The sequence below is a fragment of the Leguminivora glycinivorella genome, chromosome 14 (genome assembly GCF_023078275.1).
Source record: "Leguminivora glycinivorella isolate SPB_JAAS2020 chromosome 14, LegGlyc_1.1, whole genome shotgun sequence".
Taxonomy (NCBI): Eukaryota; Metazoa; Arthropoda; class Insecta; order Lepidoptera; family Tortricidae; genus Leguminivora; species Leguminivora glycinivorella.
Genome location: NC_062984.1, coordinates 3,087,809 through 3,111,815, shown reverse-complemented (window position 1 = coordinate 3,111,815; position 24,007 = coordinate 3,087,809). Strand labels below are relative to the sequence as shown.

Below are 24,007 nucleotides of genomic sequence, written 5' to 3'. Positions count from 1 at the left end.
TGTTTGTCCGCCTTTCACGGCAAAACGGAGCGACGAATCAACGTGATTTTTTAAGTGGAGATAGTTGAAGGGATGGAGAGTGACATAGCCTACTTTTTGTCTCTTTCTGACGCGAGCGTAGCCGCGGGCAAAAGCTAGTTTATTATAAATGGGCTTACTTTTGGCCACAGACTAGCCAAAGGCAAAGACGTGGCCTACGATGGAGTGAGCTCGCCCAGAAGATGCCTGTTCACCCTTGATTTGAAGGTTGCCGGGTTATATGAGCTCGGAAATATAGCTCCCGCAAGTAATTCCACTCCTTGGCAGTGTGCATAAAAAAAGAAGCTAAGCGCTTCGTGCGAATTCGCGGAATACCTACCAAGAAAGGATGGATACGTGCGTCTAAGAGTCCGATGGTAGAATGGGGACGGTGGAATAAGCTTGTATAGCTCTTGAGCACACTCCCCGAAGTGCAACCTGTAAAACACCCACAGACTGGCGACTTCCGTAAAAAAATCGATGGAAAAACGTTTGGCAGATTCGCATTACATCTGTAGTTAAAAAACGTTCACGTGATTTTATCCCTTATCCTCATAAATTTAAAAAGGTAATGTTAGAATTGTAAAAGTGTCCTGCTTGCGGTGCGTTCAACTCGCGCAATAATAGCGCGGCGGCCGCTCGCCGCTCGCACCCTGATTTATATTGAACGATTTAAATGTAAGCACTCAGTCTTCCTGTGTGACTAAGGTATTGAAGAAATTTACTGACTATACAGCCGAGTCCGCTGCAACGTGTTTTTGTATTTTTCCAAAGAGGATCAAGTATTATAGAGAGTTACTGTCAAAATAAAATATGTAATCACAGTACGTAGACTGCCATCTGTCGACACAAGCTTAAAACTTTTAAACCTCAGTTTTGACAATTTGGCCCATATTCTTAGCTTGATATGTTTTAAAATATCAAATATTAATAAAGGTGTAACGCCAACGCCATCTTGGCCACGTACCTTTTTCATTATGGTTTTGAGGTACGTTTTTTCTTAGATTGTTTATACGGAGTTACATATGTCTTTGATTTTTCTAACACCGAACATGTTTTTCTAAGATTTTGATGAGATTTATAAAAGGTTCGTACCCGTTTTCGGAACATATGATCGAAATGTTATCTGATATATGACAGTCGCTTTTCGGTGAAGGAAAACATCGTGAGGAAACCGGACTAATCCCAATAGGGCCTAGTTACCCTTTGGGTTAGAAAAGTCAGATGGCAGTCTCTTTCGTAGAACTGATGCCCACGCCAAATCTTGGGATTAGTAGTCAAGGCGGATCCTAGTCACGTCAGTGTCTTGTTTGCAACTTTGTTTCTGCGTTCACACTCAATTTAAATGTATGCTTTCGGGAATCTTCCTGTGTGACTAAGTTAATGAAGAAAATTAACGGACGCTTTTTGGCGAGATATATAAAAAGTAATGATAAAATAAAGTTGTCTCGTTTGCAGTGTGTTCGACTGGCACAATAATAATTCGCTTTCGGATTCTTCCTGTGTGACTAAGGTAATGGAGGAATATAAATCGGGCTGAAAGTGGGCTGAAACATGTTTTTGGCAATGGGATTGTTAACTTACTGGCGCTGATTAACTAACTGTTTTCAAGAGTACTCATAGGAGCACGCGTAGGTGGTAATATTCCGCTTTGTGTGGTAGGGCACACAGCGGATATCATCTCGCTCGAATCTAGAGCAGAGCCCAACTGGGGAAGTACCTCCGCCTTACAGAAGACCGCAGCCAAATAGCACTAGACCCTACTCAGTGTTGTATTCCTGCCGGTGAGTAAGGCTGCCAGAGCTCAACGAGGGTGCGGTGTGCTGGTGACGCAAGGACCTACGTACGGAACTAATTTGTTCCGTCTATTGTCCTTTGATTCGTCGGCAACCCGAACCCTCCTTAGAGCTTGTACGCTCCTTTTTGCTGTGTACTTAACACAGGAAAAGGGAGTGTACAAGTTTCTAATGGGTTGGCAACGCGCACGTAGTATATTAAAAAAAAAACGTGCGTCGTATACGTGTACAGACAGTGTATTTACGGTGTGAAGCGACCAGGCATGAAAGTTTTTGTGACAGAACATAGTACGATATGCGAACTTTATGCCATAAGGCATTCTCTACCAGCCAACCATTAGGCAAAGGAGAAAAGTTGTAGGCGGTGCAATACATGATTATATAAAAAAAATAGGTAATGGTTTAGTAAAATCTAGTAAGTGCGAAAATCAACAACAACGAGAACTGTATGCTCACACATTCCATCCATCTTTTCTTAGGCCTTCCACTACCGTTGTTGCCATCCACCTTCATAGTTACCACTCGTTTTATAACTTTGCTTTCATCCCTCTGTGTCATCTGTTTGTTCTGTCACTGTTTTAAGTATGTGTGGAACAAATAAAGCTTTTTATTTATTTATTTTTAACCCCCGACGCAAAAACGACGGGGTGTTATAAGTTTGACGTGCCTGTCTGTCTGTCTCTGTGTGTGTCTGTCTGTGGCATCGTAGCTCCCGAACGGATGAACCGATTTAGATTTAGTTTATTTTTGTCTGAAAGCTGAGTTAGTCGGGAGTGTCTTAGCCATGTTTCATGAAAATCAGTCTACTATGTCGCAGTCGGGGGTTTTTTCAAAATTTTAATTTTGTGGTGAGGTTATATGTATTTTATATACCTTGTTCAACGCTGAGATCGCCTCCGCCCATCTTTCGGCGTTTCTTCTCACGGCGCCGCTCCTTGCGGGCCAGCTTGTCGGCCAGTGCGGTGCGTCTTTGCTCTAACACTGTGGATTGGGCCCTGTAAACGAAATTCTATTATCTCACTAGTTTAGTATACCACACTTCTACTATTGTCCCGGATTTGTAAGTTCACATTTTTGATACATTTGTTTTGAAGTATGTTGCGATGTGGCTAAGACGTATCGTTTGCCAAATCTAACGATTAATTTCGAATTGGTTGAATCGATTAGGCCCTATGTACAAGGAGGCGTTTAAACAAATATACGATTTCTGTCAACTTATTGAAATATCATTTGAATCGAAATGACAGACTCTGCCACAGCACTAGTTTAAAAATAAAAATGAATGATAAATGACATAATAAGTAAATCCTGCGTGATAAATTAATATCGTAAAATACTCACTAACGAAGATTCGCAAAAATTTAACATGTGTTAGATTATGTTTAAAGTAAGCGAAATATTGTTTTTAACAGGATTTTATTTAAAATTTCATTAGGTTGCGCGAGTTTACGTTTTGTGGACGCTGTCATGTGTCAAAAAGAGGTTCTTACAGCTCTGGGACATAATATACAAATGTAAACAAAACTTAAGTACTTCTCTTACATGTAGCTAAGGCTAAATCGGTTACATGGCATACCTACATCGATTTTACTCAACTCAACAATTACTTATGAAACTATTAAAAGCCTACTTGGGTCGACCAAACGTCGGATGCCGTCTAGCAGGCCTATGACGCTTGCAATTTTATCATTTCTCTACATGGATAAAGCATCCGTCACGTTCTGGCAAGTATGTTAGTGTGAGAGTGACAAATGTCTTCTCCACGTTGATAAGTAATAATTGATAAAATTGGAAGCTTAATAGCCCGCCAGTTGGTCCCCCAAAATATCGTTGGGCGGATATGGGTAGACCTCCGTGAGCTCGGCGTCGGCGAAAGCTGCCGCGACACCGCTCAAGACCGAGCAAAAGTAGCGTGCTCTTGTGTTGGAGGTGGAGGCCAAAACTCATTTTGGGTTATCGCGTCAGCCAAGTAGTATTTACTTGTGAATCATACTACATTTCAATTGGTTTTTGATCTAATTGAAACGCAAATCCTGTCAATAACAGACACAGATTTCTAGTGTAACTAAGATGAATATGTAAGTACTTATACATAGATTAACAAGCAATTTACGATATCTTAGATTTACATTTAGTTACGATGCGTACAAATTTCAATTATCGAATCAAACAACTATTTCTGCTTACGATTTTTGCCGAGGCGTCCGTAGTTTACTTGTGTGTTCCATAGTCTTTAAAAATTCTAGTAAGTTGTGTTTTAATTCGTAGGTACAGTCAACCAATTGGAACCCTAGGCCACTGTAGAACTATGTCATAGTGACGTTATAAATCAGATTGTAAGAAATCTCTTACTGCTTATTATTTTGACATGGTGGACACAAACTCAGGTGGCAATTGGGTGACTTCTTTTTTGTGTTTAGGTTTATTAGACGTTACTAATATCGAGCCCTTTCACTAAATGATACTGAAAATATCAAAACATTATTTATTCAACCGAAGAAATAGAAACAATGACCAGAAAGTTACTATACTTTTTTTTGTACCAGTTCTTGAAAAAAAGTAGGTATTCTCTTTACAAAGCTTCAATTAAATCAATTCATTGTCTTCCTTACTGTCGGGTCCAACCTGAACATTTTCTGTCGCGATTTAGGCATATTCAAACGAAATGACTGAAATTTGAAGACTTATAAGCATAGTAGTTATGTAAATACGCTTCATAACTCTAGAGTGTAACCAATACACGGAAAAAGGAAAAACAATCGATAAATAAACGCTTTTTTTAAGTTGTGTTGCACCGTCTTCCTCTTGATATGTCATCGCTCCGCCGCCGCCCGGACAATACGTGAACCGCCCACAATAACGCTATCATGCAATTTATCATTATAAACAGAATCAGCATCGCGATAAACGCAGCGTCGGGTTGTGTCGCACTACCGCCGACGTGCGACGTCAGTTGTCCGCCGCCGCGTCGGCAACCGACGCATAGTTCGCAACAACGCCATTACACGCAACATTACGCTGAATAATAGAAGCGTACGACCAGTCCGAGACGCGAGTAACAAACGCGCGACGAACACGTCAGGCGGTCGCCACGAGGGTTGCACATTCGGCCGGCCTAGATAGTTCCTAGCTGTTATCAGTTTCTGTCGTAGAGATACGTAGAGAGATGGAAGGGCGACAAGGGTTCGGTAGATCCGGTCCGGTCCTGGATCTGTTTCGATTCCGGTGGAGTGAGTCTGGACTCTCTCTCTGTAGGTCCGACGCCGTAGAAACCTAAAAGGGAGGACTCATATAGGAGAAGGTACTGATGTGCCGAAGTTTCCAAATTTCTGAAATTTTCACATAGGAAAACTTCGGAAACTTTCCATTCTTTGTATGGACAATTGTATGGATGGAAACTTTCCATTTCATAAATTTAAATTCCCTTTATTTTTCGTGAAACTTTCGTGAATTTTTCATGAAATTTAAGATTTTTTTGGAAAGTTTCCGCAACTTGCACATCACTAGGAGAAGGTATGAGGGTTTAAGGAAGGGTTTATCATGAAATATATACCTAATATGACCATTAGAAAAACCTGCTATGCTAATTATACGACTACTTAAACTCAGATTAAGGTTCACAGGATTTGCGTTTCGACGCCTACATGAAAACCATTAGCAACGCTGATTTAGAATTTTGCTCTACGATTTTTCGAAGGCGCTATATCCGGATTCCATACAACGTCAACATATTCATACTTTATACAGGTACTCATTAGTATTTTTTCTTTTGCTTTATAAATATCACATTATGAATTTAGAGCACACGGCACCGTAAATGACACGAACTGTAAATCTGTATGAATAGTTCTCACTGCGGGGCTAACAATAAAGCTATATTTTGATGTATTTTCCGAACAAATCAAGTAGGTATTTTAAACAGCAAAACTAACCTGGCTTCCTCAATCTGAGTGTTGAGTGTAAGGTAGTCCGGGCTGTCCTGCCGGTCGTACCGCACTCCACCGCCGTTGATCGACTGTCGACAAAATAACACATAAAATAAAGAGCCCCCTGATTTATGCCAAAAGTCCCAGTATATATATATACTGGGACTGACAATTGCATACAAAGAAGTACCTCTGAAATGGCCCACAATTCATGGATAACTTAAATAATAAAAATATATATAAAAGCGCGACAGCGGTGAGCGGCGGCCATACATTGGAGCGAGACACAGCGATGGGACTTTTCATTCGCACGTATGGCTGCCGCTCACCGCTGTCGCGCTTAGACCAATGTCGTGGCTGGGCCGTTACAGCCTGGAAGTGACATAAATCGCATTTTCACCAATATTTTGCGTCTTTTAAATTTATTTTAAGAACAAACGACATATATATATTTATTTTGGTATCATGACATCACTTCAATGTACATTAAAAAAAACGTAGGCCTCATTAGTGTAGTTATGAAAGTAATTAACACTTTCGCTACCAAGAACCCGACTGTCGGGCACACCGCTCGTAGAAGCGTAGCCGATTACATGGGGAAACCCGTATGTAGCGAAAATGTCGTAGCGCCGCGTAGAGCCCGGTTTCGAAAGTGTTAATAGATGGCGCTAAGAAATGGAGGTACGATGCTTAGTATGTAGATTGTCAATCCTTTATAAATTATCCTTGTTTATACTGGGTATACAAATAAAAGAGGTATTTTATTTAAATATTTCTCTGTGGATTATGGATATCTGTATTTGTCGAAATATTACTAAGGTCGTTGATAGCCTAGCGGTAAGTACGTGCGACTTTCGTTCCGGAGGTTACCAATGAGTTTTTCGGAATTTATGTGCGAAATGTCATTTGATATTTGCCAGTCGATTTTCGGTGAGGGAAAACATCGTGAGGAAACCGGACTAATTCCAATATTAGGTCTAGTTTACCCTTCGGGTTGGAAGGTCAGATGGCAGTCGCTTTCGTAAAAACTAGTGCCTACGCCAAATTTTGGGATTAGTTGTCAAAGCGGACCCCAGGCTCCCATGAGCCGTGGCAAATGCCGGGATAATGCAAGGAGGATGATTACTAAGGTCGTTGGCTAGGTACGCGACTGTTGTTATGCCCTCAATTCCTTGGGTTTTTGTTTATTTAAACCTTATTTTTGTAAAAATTGTTGTTGGTTGCGTTTTCGATAACTTTACACTGTGGCGGCGAACAACTTTGTCGATTTTAAAATGGTATGCTGTACATTTATTTGCGTATGCATTTTTGCGGTAGGAAGGTGGGAAAATTAGTTTCACGTATTTGTTGCTTATTTTACAAGTATAACTGGTTAGCAGTGATTGACTAGCATGTTATCTATACACGGATTGTTAAGTAATATTCTACATTTTAATTATCATGAATTTACGCAAGGTAGCGCCTGTGTGCGTAGCCGAATGCACAAACTCTCACGAAACGGTCACGATAATATCTTTTTCGTAGCTATCTATCTCTATCGCTCTTGCGTATTGGCGCAACAGATCCTATCTTTCTGCGGCGTTTCGATTTCGTTTCACATCGCAGAAATGCCATTCGGCTACGGGCGCAAGTTGTCAGAGCTTGGCATAAAAGAGTAAAAATAGAAGTTTTTTTTCTCAAACTTGCAATGAAATGTTGTCATAACGTACTTCAAATTAGGTCGGGAAGTACTACGTATCTGCCCCTCTAGCACAACTTGTATTGTCGCGCGCGAGTCCATATTTGAAGTCGCGCTTGATGTATGGACTCGCGCGCGACAAGGCTAGTTATGCTAAAGGGTCTGGTGCGCTGAGTGAGGATGATATAATGGAATTTCATAGTAATTTCCCCACATAAACCCGCAATGCTCGAGTCATTTGTTTCTAAACGTCAAATTCTGACACAATGCCACAGAATAAATAATACTTATGACAACGCCATCATCAGAAAAAAAAAACATAAAAATCAGTTTACACAGACGGTGTTTCTACTTTTTTTTGCCAGACTAATAATGCGTAAATGTCACCGGTTAAAACGTTACCTCGAACAGATTTAAAAAAAAGTTTGGCGCGGAATTTGAATGTCATCGTTTAAAAGGTTACCTCAAACAGATTTAACAAAAGTTTAAGCGCGCAAACCAGATAAAAATATATTTTTTCTCGGATTTATCAAATATTTTATCAAGAGCTTATTCAAATTTCAAAATGAGTTCGGACAAAAGTGATGTGGATGTGGATTTAATGTATAGGGCAATTCCACGTAACTGTAATCATAGAGGAATAAGTAAGGGAAGAGTTGTAACTCCATACATCAGTAAATGCGAGTTATTTGTAGTGACATCTATCGTCATTCACTCGTCAATCACGCGCCAACTAGCGTAAATTATCAGTACTGCTACTCGACACTAGGTGCCGACAGTATTGCGACCGCCAAAAATGTAATATTAAAACAGTTTACACCTTATATTATAAGCTGAAGTAATTGAAAGCAAAGTACTGATTAATACTATTGTAATATTAGCTAAAAATTGTTGAGCAATAGACTTTTTGTTCGTCGTGACGTCTATTGACAAGTAGCAGTACTGATAATTTACGCTAGTTGGCGCGTGATTGACGAGTGAATGACGATAGATGTCACTACAAATAACTCGCATTTACTGATGTATGGAGTTACAACTCTTCCCTTACTTATTTCCTCTATGCTGTAATGTAAGTGACCACTTCATTGCATGTTTTTTTATTTATGATGCAAATTGAAGTCTTAATTTATCTCTAGATAAGCCTACTTTTAATCCTTAGATATATTGATATTTAAATTAGCACCATGAATAAAAAAACATGCAAATAATTGGTCACTTACATTACTCTGTTACATGGAATTACCCTATAGATGCCTACACCTCCGGAATTGCGAGCGGAGGCAGAAGGCATGAGTAACTTACTGCCCCCGAAATATGTTTTGAAGGTCAGTTTTTTAGCCTATTTCATTGTAAATTTGAGAAAAGCACTATACATTCCTCGCCGTGAAAATGGCTTACAGGATATACCTACTCAGCCTGTAAGCCCTTCTTTTCCGGCGTCTGACGTAATGTAAGTACTATATGACGGTGGCGCCCCTATTATCTCCTACTTTTTTTGCCAGGCTGTACGCCAGAGATGCAAAAGGCCTTCACGAGCTCGCGTCACGCCTTCCTATATTCAACAACCCTTGTGGCATCGCTCTAACTCAAGACCAAAGACATATATATGTCACTCCGTAATAGACGGATAAAGTCTAAGAAAAAATCGTACCTCAGAACCATAAAGAAAAGGTTATGGTGGCCTAGATGGCGTTACACCTTTGGGGGACGCTCGGCTAGATGGCGCTAATATTAATATTTAATATTTGATATTTTAACACATATAAAGATAAGAATATGGGCCAAATTGTCAAAACTGAGGTTCAAAAGTTTTAAGCCTGTGTCGAGAGATGGCAGTCTATGCACTGTGATTACACATTTTACTTTGACAGTAACTCTCTATAATACTCGAACCTCTTTGCTCAAGACGGACAAAGACGTTAGCGAATATATTAGTCAAACTCTTGATAAGGCACTGGTCTCACCAGAAACGAGTAAGCGATGAGCTATCGTCGATAGAAACGAACAAAAACAGCCGCTAGAGAGAGCGAGCGATTTATAATTCATCGCTCGGCGACGAACTACATATAACTCGCTCGCGCTATCATCGAGTCTCTTTTATTTACACGGGAGCGACTATCTTTTGTTCGTTTCTATTGTCGATAGCTCATCGCTTACTCGTTTTTGGTGGGACCAGTGCTTAATGCTACAGTTACAGGTTCGGCATGCAATCAGGGTGAGGGTTTAAAAAACTCTATAAATGTATAGGTATGTAATATTTATTTATGTTAATAGAACTCACAAAGCTGGCCGCAAGCGAGTGTGAGCGTTAGTGGGGATCCCGTCGCGGCGAGTTGTCCCGAGCCGGCCTCGAGCCCTGCCAACGCGCGTTTAAAACATTTAAAGCTCGGCCACACATGCGCGTTTTGATAGCGTAGGCTGAGTGGTAGCGGAGCGTCAGCGGAGCGCAACGATAGCGGTGCGCCGGACGAGCGCTGGCGTTGCGCCCAGCGGACGCCGGCGGGAACTAACGAACGCGGATTGCGAGCGGAACGCCAGCGTTCCGCCGGCGCACCGCTATCATTGCGCTCTGCTAACGCTACGCTATCAAAACGCTTTATGTGTGGCGAAGGCTTTAGGCCCACATGCACCAACAAAAATGAAGGGTTAACCCCCCATTTTATAAGGAATTTCGACAGATGACAGCCCACTAACCCTGAGTTAAGTGGTTGGTGCAAGTTTGCCTTAGAATAAGAAAACATATTATTTTGGAATTTATACCGAACATTAAGAATTAGCCAATGAAATAAATAGATAATTATTTAATGGAATGTGATTTTTTAATAATATATATGTGAAGTCCATGACAAATAAAACGAGCAATGAGAACTATGAAAAAAAAAATGGACACGCCAAATGAAAATATCAATACAAAACTTAGACAATTTTTTTTTTCTATATATCGGGATTGGCCCCATAGTACATTTTTATCTACTACTTAAATAACTCTTATAAGTCATGCATTATTTATTTATAATTTATACACATCGCAAAATACTTCAGAATTTTAAAAACATCAAAAATTAGGTAATGACTACTAGAGACATCTAGCGCCTGTCTATTTCATTTTAATCAAACTTTCTAAATAGATCACGCGTTAACGTACTTGTTGAGCAATTTTGGTGTTTGCCGATAGATGGCACCGTTTGCACTATTGCGATTTGAACAAAGTTAATTATTTTATGACAATTTTTGAACAGAAACGGACGACGGGAAAACGCGCTATTTTTTCAGTTATTTTAATCTCGATTTAGACTTAATGGTTTAATATACATAATGTAACAAAACTTGTAATAATTTATCGCTTACTTTGAACAAGGTGGGAGACGTAAAAAGGCGGGTATATAGAGTTCATTCTTATTTCTGATATTCATGCAATTAAACTTTTCTATTCCAAATTATGCAGGCAAATTATGAACACTGCGAAACGTATTAAAAACTAAGCACACACATTTGCAAAATAATAATAATAATTACATACACAGTAAAGGCAAAGACAGCAAATTATCCGAGCGTAAAGGGATGAGGGAAGTCCGTCTCTGACTGCTGAACGATGTGCTTGTAAACATGATAGGTATTTTTTTGTATGAATAGGTAGACGTTTGACCACGATCACACCTGATGGTAAGTGATGATGCGGTGACACGCTTACCGATGAGATACCTATTTACTCTCACTTTAAAGAGACCTGGATTGTACTCACGCGGAAACACAGACTCTGGTAGGGCATTCCACTCCTTGGCGGTTCGCAATAGAAATGTTGAAGCGAAACGCTTAGTGCGTATTTTTGGAATACTAACCGTGAAGCGATGCCGCATTGCCGATAAGTAATTAGTAGCTCACCTGTCCGCCATTAGGGGCTCGCAGTAAACTTTCCAAAGCGGCGCGGAAGGGGGGAGGTAAGTCCGTCTCTGGCTGTTGAACGATGTGCTTGGGTATGCGCGCGCCGCATAGAAACTGTGCTACTTCGTCTGTGAAGTGATTACAGTTGCGCTCTACGAATCAGTATGATAAGAAACTGAGATAGAAGCTCTTTCTCACCTGTCCACCGTCCGGTGCTCGCAAAAGGCTCTCAAGCGCGGCGCGGAAAGGAGGAGGCAAGTCCGTCTCCGGCTGTTGAACGATGTGCTTGGGTATGCGCGCGCCGCATAGAAACTGTGCTACTTCGTCTGTGAAGTGGTTGCAATTGTGCTCTAGGAGGGTGTATGCCGAGCCGCTGAAATAGAGAAAAGTAGACATTTAATACAGACAAGTACGTTTGCAAAATTTTTAATTTTTGTTTATTTATGTTAACAACAACAATCCTTATTTTTTCCGTTCTTCTTCATACCAAAGAGGATCGAGTATTATAGAGAGTTACTGTCAAATTAAAATGTGTAATCAAAGTGCATAGACTGCCATCACTCGACACAAGCTTAAAACTTTTGAACCTTAGTTTTGACAATTTAGCCCATATTCTTAGCTTGTCAAGTGTTAAAATATCAAATGTTAATATTAGCGCCATCTAGCTGAGCGTTCCCCAAAGGTGTATCGCCATCTAGGTCACCGAACCTTTTTCGGTAAGGTTTTGAGGTACGTTTTTTTTTTCTTAGACTTTACCTGTCTATACGGAGTTACATATGTCTTTGTTCATAATTACAAGTCAAGTTGTACATAGAAATACCTACTCTTATCTCATGCATTTTCAAGCTGAAGACATTAGGCTCCAAACGTACCCCCACGTTCGTATAGGTCAGTGGTGGGCAAACTTTTTAGAGGCAGGGGAAACTTACATCAAATAGGTATGCATTCTTACTAGGTACAGCGCTGGCCATATTACACACTATTTTGCGGGACCGTTGGAGGGTCGAATGTCATCCTTTCGCAGGCAGGATTTGGCCTTTGGGCAGTTGCACGCCACTGCAAGTGGATATCGATTCTTCGGCGCTCGTGGAAATCGTGCTTCTTCGTGCTACAACATTTCCATCACTTAAATAGATGGCTGGCAGTGTCTGTACTTCCAGAAACTTCCTGTCTCTCAAAGCTAAGCTGTGAAATGACCTCGCCTGTTCCTCCGAAATTTCCGGACCGATACGACCTTCAAACCTTCAAGAAAAGAGCGCACACATATCTTAAAGGCCTTCTGGTGTCTGGTGGGCGACAGTGATCGCTTGAAATGGCGTCCTATTTGTTCGTTTGCCTCCTATTCGAGTAATACTTACGCAAACGTAGTCGCAGCCAGTCCTTGCAAGTACTCGCGGAACACGGCAGCGGGCACGTATGTCACGCCGAGGCGCTGTATCTCACGGGGTTGTCCCGCCATCGTGCCGCCCTGTAAACAAATTAATACAAGAGTTAAACTACTTAGTCAGTTCTAAAGTTCTGTCACAAAGGTTTTAAGTGATAAAAACTTTATTGACAGATATTTCTTACTATGCATATGCATGGTTTGAAAGCTCGTTTCATACTGAATAAATTGCAATATTACTTAAAGTACTTTGCTGTCGCAGTTTCGCGCGGTTCCTTGTAACATCTGAAAATTTGGTAAAAAAAATAAGTCAAGAAACACGCGACCTCTTCCGGACGTTTTTATTTTTTATTTATTTTTGGTTGGCTTAATATGCTTTAATGATACTTATTATAAACGCTGGGTTGTTTATCTTTAAGTTTGTATATGATTTTTGTGAATTAAATGGACAATATTGCTACTGTACAACGTTTTGTTGCACATTCCCGTTGATGATTGTGAAATCTAAGCGTTTTACTGAAAGGTACCCAAGTTCTAAAGGTTACTAGCAGACTTAAAGATTTCTAGGAAAATTAAATACCAGTAATTCAATATGCCCAAATTCAGAGAACTCATACTAAAAAAATAATTATTTTATTTGGCTAATGTAACAATGTTTTTTTCTTCCTTTTGCGAAGTCTATTTTTCCGCGTGCTGACGTCTATCGACAAACTCAAAGTAGTCAAGGATTCTTAAAAATCACGATCTACATTTTCGATCGTTTATATCACATTTTAATAAGTATAAAACAGGTTTTGATATCATGTATTTTTTATTGAATAAAAACCTTTATATACAATTTTATCAGTTAAAGCATTTGTGACAGAACTTTAGGACCGACTAAGTACTGCTATATCAGTTGTCTGTGATTGGTAAAAATATAAAGGAAAGGTTTATTTTTCGATTTAAGATTCGACACGTCGTCAGGTTCATTATCAGGAACCACCTAGTACTTATATCAGTTTATGATAAAATCGAAAAATAAAACATCGTTTTCATTCATAGTAAATTAATTGATAAGTGTAAGAGACACTTAAAAATAACATAACATAGTGTCATGTATCGAGAAACACATGCCTATACTATACCCTACAAAAGGTATCCCTATAATTTGTATTTAATTTTAAAATAAGTATTTATGTAACTAGGATAAGTTTAAGGGAATAATGAAGGCTTTATTATTATTATCTGAAACACATGTCATGATAACTAGGAACTTAGGAAGTTATAAAGGCCGGACTACACTTATTGAGTCATTAAATTTATTTTTTAAATAACTCAATAACACACTAGTTTCTAGAGAAATTACTTGTAATTGACCTAAAGAATCTTCCCTTAAAGTTAATAAATACATTAACACAGGTTGTTATAGTACACCATCTATCCATCCAAGCCAGTTTATTTTAAGAATCACAAGTAAATATAGGTACAAAGTCCTGTATCTAATTATATGTTGAATAGATCATTATTCATTAGCAACCGACAAAATGTGACTTTTGTCGGAAAACATCAGAAATGCAGCGGTTATTTCTGGATGCAACGGAACACCGCCAGATTTAAAACATCTCCAAATACCCGACTCTATCCTAGTGAGTGTAGCGAAGAAAACATCAAACGATTTCGACTCTATCGTAGAGGCTAGTGAAGAAAACATCATATATTAGAGCGGGCGAGTTTAAATGTCGTTTCCGTCGCTCGGCGCCATCAAAAATAAATAAAGTCACCTTTACGTTATAAACGGTCTTCTGAAACTATTTCTTTTAAGGCCCGTTTACATGGAGCGAGTAGCTGCACAATTTTAATTAATATTTTTTCCGTCTTACGTGTGCAAGAGACAGAAGAATACTGGTGTATTTAGAGCGCCGACGGCTCTAGATAAAATTGCATCAGGAATACTACAAAACTAGCCATTGAATTTTAACAACACTGCAAGGGCGGATCCATGTTACGGTCGTGGAGGTCATGATCATATTCATGACCCTATCATCCTCTCCCCTTCCAAAAAAAAAACAGGATTTGACCAGGCGAGTCTAGAGCTGGAACCGCCTTTGGAAGATAGGAAAATAGCGGGTGGAATTTTCGACCAAATCTCGAAATAGAAAACCTTAAGGCCGAGCCACACCGGATGCGTATGCGTAGACGTGCACGTAACACGGATTCTCATAAGACCTGTAACACCGCTTTCGTGCAAAGTGCAAATATGCGTGCGCGGTGTGGCTCGGCCAACTGTGTGTGTTATGCCGTGTGGTGCCGGCATCAGAGAAGCATAGCAGTAGCACCACCCCATCTCATACCGTGGGTGTCGTTTAAGCGACTAAAGGAAATCTGATGGCGGCATATATGCACAAGAGCAAGGCTCGCCCGGCGGGGTCCTTGGCTCACGACAAACCTAAAACTGTGCAGCAACTCGCTCCGTGTAAACGTGCTTTTACCGTGTTATGTGTGTGCGAGAGACAGAAATGCCAGTGTATTTCGGGCGGCGACCAGGAACCGGTGCAGTGGATAGCTCCGCTCCAGATACAATTGCAGGAATCCAGGAATCTAGACCGGGCTATAATTAGATGCACTATAACCTGGCACTAGAATGAATCTGGTTCTCTTAGATACTTGTTCGAAAACTGAGGAAATATTTGCATTTTAATCCACTTGGGAAAAGTAATTTTGTGCAGATTGCTAGACGTTTTCTTATGATTGATAATAAGATAGTAACGTTTATTTTTATTTGTTTGATGTGTTACTTTGACGACCGGTCTATCCTAGCGCGTAGTGACCCTGCATAAGGCGCGGTTCTGAGTTCTAATCCCGGTAAGGGCATTTATTTGTGTGATTAACACAGATACTTGTTCCTGAGTCTTGGATGTTTTCTATGTATATAAGGATTTGTATATATCTATTAAAAAATGCCCGCATGGTGCTAATTTGTATGAAGCCCTTATAAATCAGAATATAGCATGAAGAGTAAATGCCAAACATCTAAGGAGGAATAATGGACCGCTGATTTGTCTGACCCTCATAAACACATTGCAAGATTACGTGTTGAAATGTACTGCAACTTCCCACTTCAACAATGTGTGCCTCACGTTAAACTCTGACACACATTATAATCAATCCCACACAACAGGTGCGGTATACTGTGCCAAGACTGTAAATTGCACTTGCAACGGAGTTCCTTATCCACACTCCCGGCGTTTTTTATTGATCCCGTAAGAATTTCACCACTATTTTACTCCCGTGTTGCCGCTCACCGCTGTCGCGCTTAGACCAATGTCGTGGCCTAGTGGCCGGGCCGTAAGAGCTATGTGGGATATGGGTTCAACTGTGGTGTAGGCTATAGGCTAGAATCTTGTCGCAGCAATATCACAGTTTCGTTTTCTTTAATCACTAAGTGTAAGGCCTGAGTGGACGCTTGGTTGGCTCGGCATGCAGCGGGGTCCACGCTATGCAGCGTCGACTCAGGACACTTGTATGAGCTTTAATAAAATTGTTTGACATGCACGCCGCACGCCTCACTCCGCTGCACGCCCAATATAAGCGTGCACTTAAGCTAACAGCCTTACACTAACGGCCTAGCCACGACAATGGTCTAAGCGCGGCAGCGGTGAGCAGCAACCATACGTGCGAATGAAAAGTCCCATCGCTGTGTATCGCTCCAATGTATGGCCGCCGCTCACCGCTGTCGCGCTTAGACCAATGTCGTGGCTGAGCCGTAAGAGAGGCACTGAAACTTGAGCAATTGCATGAGCTCTGCCCTACTTTTTAAGAATACAGGCGTGATTTATGTATGTATCATACACCTTAACTTCTCGTTGCCCCCTGTTTACTGAGTGAGATAAAATTTGGAATCGGAATAAATGGTGACGCGGAGCGGTAAAATAGTCGATTTACGTATTCTGATCTTTCAGTAATGACCTTCTTTTCTTGACTGCTTGCCGCTTTACAGACTTTCGTGCCATAAATATACGTCCAAAGATACATTTAAAAGCAACAGCTTTATATATTTGTAATTAAGTATTAAGGTTTGTAACAATGTTAAGATCACTTTATTTGTTATACAAGGGTGCGCCGAGTGTGGAATTGAAAAACGAGCAAGTGAAAGGATTCTATAGTTGAACCCATGCGCGGATCCAGGGGGGGGGGTCATGGGGGTCATAAACCCCCCTGGAGCCTAAGTTGGCCATACAAATAGACCACGTGACCCCCCCCCCCCTGGTGCCCCGGGCCTTTACCACGTGACCCCCCCTGGGCACGAAGCTGGATCCGATCCGAGAAACCGATTTCGATTTAGTTTTTTTTATTTGAAAGTTGTGTTAGTCGGGAGTGTTCTTAGCCATGTTTCATGAAAATCGGTCCACTAGGTCGCGGTCGGGGGTTTTTCCAAAATTTTAATTTTGTGGTTAGGTTTTTCTTTTTTTATGGGATAGGAGGCAAACGAGCAGACAGGTCGCCTGATGGTAAGCGATCACCTCCGCCCATGGACACCCAAAACACCAGAGGTGTTGGAGGTGCGTTGCCGGCCTTTAAGATGGGTGTACGCTCTTACCTACAGTCTTGCCTTGCCACATATATATTATCCTTTAAAGCGCCCGTCTTCGGACATAGGCCTCCTATCTATTCCTCCACGCTTATCGGTCCATTCCAGTCCGGTTTTGCCACATATAAAAATATTTTAATTCCTTTTTAAATTAAGTCGCGCCAAATTGACAAACAATGGAACTTATGTTGGTAATTGGTATGGTGTGATGTATTGGGAGTCCAGAAAGCAAACTTTCTGTGCCGCGTTGGAAAGAGACAAAAAGTAGCCTATGTCGATCTACGTCCACTTCAACTATCTCCAATTAAAAAATCCCATCGATTCGTCGCTCCGTTCTGCCGTGAAAGACGGACAAACAAACAGACACACACACTTTCCCATTTATAATATTAGTATGGATGATTGTCATTGGTACATGCGAACATTGCGAACTATAGTCAGACAGATACTTACTGAAAGTTTTATTTCACAGCACTTTACACGCTTTACAATCTATTTTCTTTAAATAGGTACACTGACACCTGGTTATTCCATTCTTTTTAGCATTACTCAGTCTATCAAATTTAAATTTATTGTTTTTGTAGCTTTAAGTGTACATTAGTCCTAAGTCAGCATGCTTTTTGTAATTTCTATTTTTTAAGCCGCTATGTCTTTGGAAATAATACAAATGTTAACGACTTCCACGATACAGGCTCAGCCTAGTGTGGGAGTCACTGCCAACTGTTACTGTTAATTTATTCATTTTGGTAAATAAATATTTTTACTTTTTTACTTTTTTTTACAGCAAACCCCTGTGCCGAAGGCCTGTGCTTGGTCTTTGATAGATTTCGTTTGTTTCGTTTATTTACACCGTTGGCTTCGTAATAAAATTGTTTATTGAATTTAATTTCATTATTATAATGACATGCAGCTGTATCCCGAACCCGAATCATTGTTCTACAAATCACACTTACCTAGTTTTTAACCCCCGACGCAAAAACGAAGGGGAGTTATAAGTTTGACGTGTCTGTCTCTGTGTTTGTCTGTCTGTCTGTGTGTGTGTCTGTCTGTGTGTGTGTCTGTCTGTGGCATCGTAGCTCCCGAACGGATGAACCGATTTAGGTTTAGTTTTTTTTGTTTGAAAGCTGAGTTAGTCGGGAGTGTTCTTAGCCATGTTTCATGAAAATCGGTCTACTATGTCGCGGTCGGGGATTTTTCAAAATTTTCAACAACGTATTCGAAGTACCCTTCCGATTCGATTTACAAAACAAAAACACGCCTCTTCAATATACCGTAATGTCGCCACTTCGCGCGTAAAATCACGTTTAAAAATAGCACATAACTCATTATAAATAGAGTGTGATATACGCGTATCAGTGGGTTATATTTTGGCAAAAACGTCGGGATAAAGATAGATTTACGAGTTATTAATAGGAGTGATTGTGGATTACGCGGGTAATGTGTCGGTGTAAATGCGTCATAATTAATTCATTTGATTGTTGCCTGCTATGCGGCGTGGTCTAAACGAGTGATTAACTGATCATTAAGTAGTACGAGTCAAATATACCACACAGAATAGGTGTAGCGATCGCGAAAATATTTCCATATTAAAAACAAAAATGTGGGGATATAATATTTTTTCATATTAAGTTGGGACACTTTTCTGTCAGCGTCGCATAAGGTTTGACGACTCTGTCAAGTTATACGTTATACATATATGTCCCAGCTCTCCATATCAATTCATTTTGCAAGTTAGACGGCTTTATGATCTGCCCCTCTAGCACAACTTGCCTTGTCGCGCACGAGTCCATACTTGAAGTCGCGCTTGATGTAATAAGGACTCGCGCGCGACAAGGCAAGTTGTGATAAAGGGTCAGAAGATCTTTCGAGTCTGTCTTTTCGCCCTTTTCATCTATATATTACGTACAGCCATTTAAAAAATCCTTGCAATTCTCAAATAGCTACTATGTACAATAGAGTAGGTATAAATGGTAGCTTATTAACCTATATTTCGTGCAGATTTTACGGTCCATATGCGAAACTTTGATTCCTCAGAACCACGTTTAGCAAGTAGGTCGCGAGCAGTAAAGCGGTTAACTTCCGTCTTCCTTGTCGTTAATGTTAACCCGGACTGGGAAACAATTCCTGAAATTGGAGAGTAGCGTAGGTACAGTCAGCCAAAAAAGTGGATTACCACTTTTCTACATTATGTGTTTAAAATAGAATCGAAGTGGTAAACCGCTTTCTTGGCTCACTGTACGAAACATTTCAGGCAAAAAAGTGTCGAAATGAAACTAAAGTTTTGTCAGACATTTTTAAATTGCAGTGTGATCTGCGGGCTTCAGTTTAAGCAGTATTTTGGTGAGGAGCATTAACACAGGGGACTGTCTTTACTGTCCACAGCGCACCAGGGTACCGTGGGAAACAGCTGGAAAACCCTGATTCAAGGGCGGATCCGGGGGTGGGTTCTGAGGTGGTAATACGGGTGCCACCATCTATGTAAATCATTTTGCATGTGGAAACTTTTGAGTCACTTTTGCATGAGAAAAGTTAGTGTTGCTGTGATAAAAAAAATGTTGCATTCTATTCTTTTTTGCTAAGCAGCGCAACGGATTTTGATGCTTTTATTCAATAGAGTGATTCAAGAGAAAGCTTTATCTATGTCTAATAACCTTGCGAAGCCATTGATAAAAACATTGACAGCAACCCCCAAATAATCAGTCAAGTAAGCATAATAAAAGTCAAATGATACACCATTCAGCTCCGAAACGGTGTCGATCAGATAATGCGTCGGCAGAGGACGCATACCTGCGAGAATAGATGCGCGTGGGCACGGAATAAATAACCATCTCCGCACTGGCTGGACAAACGAAGCGGTCTTTCTTCTGAAGTGGAGAGAGATGGTTCGCCGCTTCTGAACGATTCTCACATAAAATGTTGTTTTGTTCTTCGATGTCAAAATGTGTGCGTTGAGAAAGTTTTAAATTGTTTTAAAGCACTACAAAACATCAACAAACTATGAATCCAAAGGTAACGTTTTGAAAACGTTGCGTTTCCGGCGGTACACAACACAATGAAGGAAAGTTTTTGGATCATGTAAAAGCGCTGAAATCGCTGAACTGTACAGCTTTTTATTGAAGCAAGTACGTAAGAACAACTAGCCGAAAGAAATGGACAATCGGGAATCATGGAGAGCCAGGGGAGAGGCCTTTGCCCAGCAGTGGGACACTCAAATGGGCTAAGTAAAAACAAAGTTTGTTTATCGGGTGCCGTGTCGCACAAAAAAAATGTGTCTTCGGTGGATTGTTTAACCGAGATTAAATGTTTTTTTTAACACGAATTTAATTATTTCCATAGTATAAGTATTTATTTGTAAAATGAAGCATAAAGTTTATCGATTGGTGTAAAACGAGTATTTAACCTTCCCTACATACTTAACAGCCTGCCCTTTGACATCAGGCAGGAAGCCAACAATTTAAATTTGGTAAAAAGCTGCGTAGCAGTGGCGGCTAGTGAAAATTTCTGCTAGGCAACACCGAGCAAAAAGAAATCTACCTTTACATTAGGTACTTTACTAGTATTAAATTTTAGGCAAGCCTGCTGCGTAGTTACCTCGTAAATTGCGCATAGAAATAGTTTATCATAAGTATTTAATGATATAGTTTATTTTATAATATAAGAGAGTAGCGAAAGCACGATCACAGTCAAACCGTGGAAACTGTTTTGTGGGACACTGTACTTGTATAAGCTGCAGTGGCGGGGCGTAAAAATTTTCGTTGGTAAAGCCGGAGGGGCATTTGAAATTAGTTTTGTATGGACTTCTACAGATACTAGAGAATTTTAGGGAACCCGTTGGGAATCGAGTTGTATCGACGCTCCGCCACTGATAAGCTGTATACTTTTATGTTAATAAATACTTAAAATAAATAAACCTAATAAATGTCAACACAACAAAACGAATCCTCAAGGGATTTGGCTCGTCCAGCGATTGGTAACACGTGGTAGAACCGTTGCCAGCACTCGGTTATTTTGTGTTGTAAATAAATCTAAAACGAATGGGACACGTTTTTATGGAGGCAACAGCTATCTGCGTTGAATTTGGCGAGTCCAGCGGCAGATAATACGTAGGAGTGCCGTTGCCAAAGAGACAACATCTGTAAATACAGTGAAACCTGGTTAAGTGGGATCTGGATAAGTGAGAAACCTCTTTAGTTGGGACCCGAGGTGTGGTCCCGACACTTTCGCACCGATTTACCTTTATTAGTGAGACAAAACAGACCTCTATTAGTGAGATTAGCCTTTTCGATTTTATAGTCACATTTCCCTCTATTAGTGAGACAGAGTGTGTATTTTACCTCTGTTACTGAGACTATATTTGAAATGTATATGAACTTAATTGTTTGTTAAGAATTTTATAGGAAAGTCTTAATATTTTATTTAAAGACAAGGCTTATTTACCTTTCATTTTAAGACACCTTATTTATCACCTCTATAACTGACATACTCTCTATTCTGGCCTCTATTAGTGATACCCTCTGTAAATGAGACAAACATTTTATTATGCCTGTCTAACTGAGACCCTGAATAAGTGGAATACCTCTTTAAGTGAGATAAATTTTGTTGTCCCTTGAAGTCTCACTTATCCAGGTTTCACTGTAGTTCTTAAAAGGATGATGGATAAGTTTTTACAAGCTTTTATTTACTTTCACTTGTCCCGTTGTCTGTCTGAAATCAAATCTTGCAAGTTAAATTTGACCCACTTCCCGGTTTCCGATTGAGCTGAAATTTTGCACACATATGTAAATCACGTGACAATGCAATATTATGGTATTATGGAGCTGATCTGATGATAATAGAGCATAGGAACTCTGTAAAGAAATGTCGTATACACATCGTGTGAGGTTTTAGAAACGTCTCAAAGGTGTTTAAAGAAATGCACTGTCGGCGATAAAATCTTTTGCCAAAAATTATTTTTTTGCGAAAAAACTTATTTAAGGAAGTCTTGGACAACAACTGAGTTGGGTTTGACGAGTTCAGCGGTAGATAACGTCGTTTTTAAACGATGAGACGATTTCTTACGGACGGCGGTAGACAACGCGTAGCAAAAAGGATGCCAGAAGTACCCAGCTGCCCACTGCATGTGTCGTATATAGGAACATTACGAACGGCAGAAGTGGGACGATGCACTCAGATGGTTTATGACATGAGATGAGTGTGACAATGTATTACTTATAGCCTCGCTTCTCGCTAGTATAGGTATCTAATATCTATACTTTGAACTTTGTACCTAAGTTTTGACAATGTGGCCCCAATTGTTAAAATCGACAGATATTAATAATAGCGCCATCTGGCCCAGAATAAACTAAAGGTGTATGTGGCGCCATACAAACGACGTACGTTTTTCCTAGGGTCTCTCTTGGTTTCCATAAAAGTCTTAAGTCATGTATCGTTTGTGCACATTTTCGTTAGTCATGGTTTGGTTATTTAGAAGCGCTGGTGGCCTAGCGGTAAGAGCATGCGACTTTCGATCCGGAGGTCGCGGGTTCGAACTAGGGTGTGCAAACCGGTTAACCGGTTAACCGAAAAACCGGTTAACCGAGACTTTTTGGCCTCTGTTAAAAACCGGTTTTTATAGTCTCTAACCGGTTAATAACAGAAACTGTATTTATTTCTCAAAATTTGGAAAATTAGGCATTAAAAGGTTCAAAAATACGTAATTATTTAATGTTTTGTAATAATAAAGATTTATTGATTACGTTTCATTGACAACATTATTATCTGTAATGATTTTATTTTAAAAATTAGTCCCGAGTCTACTCAATTATACATTTTATACAATACAGTAGAGTCCGGTTAGTTACGACTCCGCGTAGACCTAACTAGGGTATGCAAAAACCGGTTAACTTAAAAAACCGGTTAATAACCGAGACTTTTCCTTCAAAACCGGTTAACCGGTTATTAACCGGTTTTGAGGATTTTTAGTAAATGGCCGTACTACGCAATAATTACCATTACCTTTAAGAATTCTGATGTTGATGATATCGTAGCAGGTATTACTTGCACGATGAAGATCATTTTTAGCCAGTTTTTGTAAATTTGGTAAATGCGGAAATTGCTTGTGTGGTTTGAATGTGATTCGACAGTTGCGTTTTCTAGGCATGTCACGAAGGTCTACAGCTCCCATAGCCCCTAGTAATACAAGCAATTGATGTATGAAAACCAAGATCTCCATTTTACCTTTCTTTTAAAAAATATAGTTTAAATATACGGTAGACTCCGGTTACAACGACGCTCAAGGGACCGCTGATATTACGTCGTACTAACCAGATGTCGTACAAAACGAATTTCATTTCTTTTAATTAAAAGTTGTCTACATCTCTATTACTAAAACATTTCAATCAATAGGTTTATTTACAGGGTATTATTATCATCATTGTATTAATGCCTTATTTTATTGTGACTTGTTTAGTTAGAAAAGTCCTTTTTAGTATGCGTGCTTGCTCATCATTTGTAAGTAAAGCTAGTTTATACGCAATCGAAAAATACAAATTGGATTCTATTTAGCTTATAAGATTAGACTCGAGGCGAACAAATTGTTAAAATTTTAAATGCAATACTCCAAAAAGTTACGTGGCCACAATGTAATCTTGCTACTTGTTGTAGGCAAGACTGGGGGCCGTGCTCGGGTGTAAGTAGCCTTGTTTCCTCAATTTACTAGTAAAACTGAAAACGTTGTCCTCGTCTTTGCAACCGGACTTGACGGACGGACGAATG

At 40.0% G+C, this 24,007-nt stretch overlaps 1 protein-coding gene across 1 annotated transcript in view; it reads right to left on the bottom strand.

Annotated features, from left to right (window-relative positions):
• LOC125233129 overlaps window positions 1-24,007 on the bottom strand; it is a 72,644-nt gene that overhangs the window by 32,153 nt on the left and 16,484 nt on the right. The window contains exons 3-6 of the mRNA XM_048138998.1: window positions 12,659-12,768; window positions 11,499-11,673; window positions 5,747-5,829; window positions 2,688-2,809 (exon numbers count right to left, since the gene is read on the bottom strand). Coding sequence (XP_047994955.1) covers window positions 2,688-2,809; window positions 5,747-5,829; window positions 11,499-11,673; window positions 12,659-12,768 — 490 coding nt within the window. The remainder of the gene's footprint in view (window positions 1-2,687; window positions 2,810-5,746; window positions 5,830-11,498; window positions 11,674-12,658; window positions 12,769-24,007) is intronic.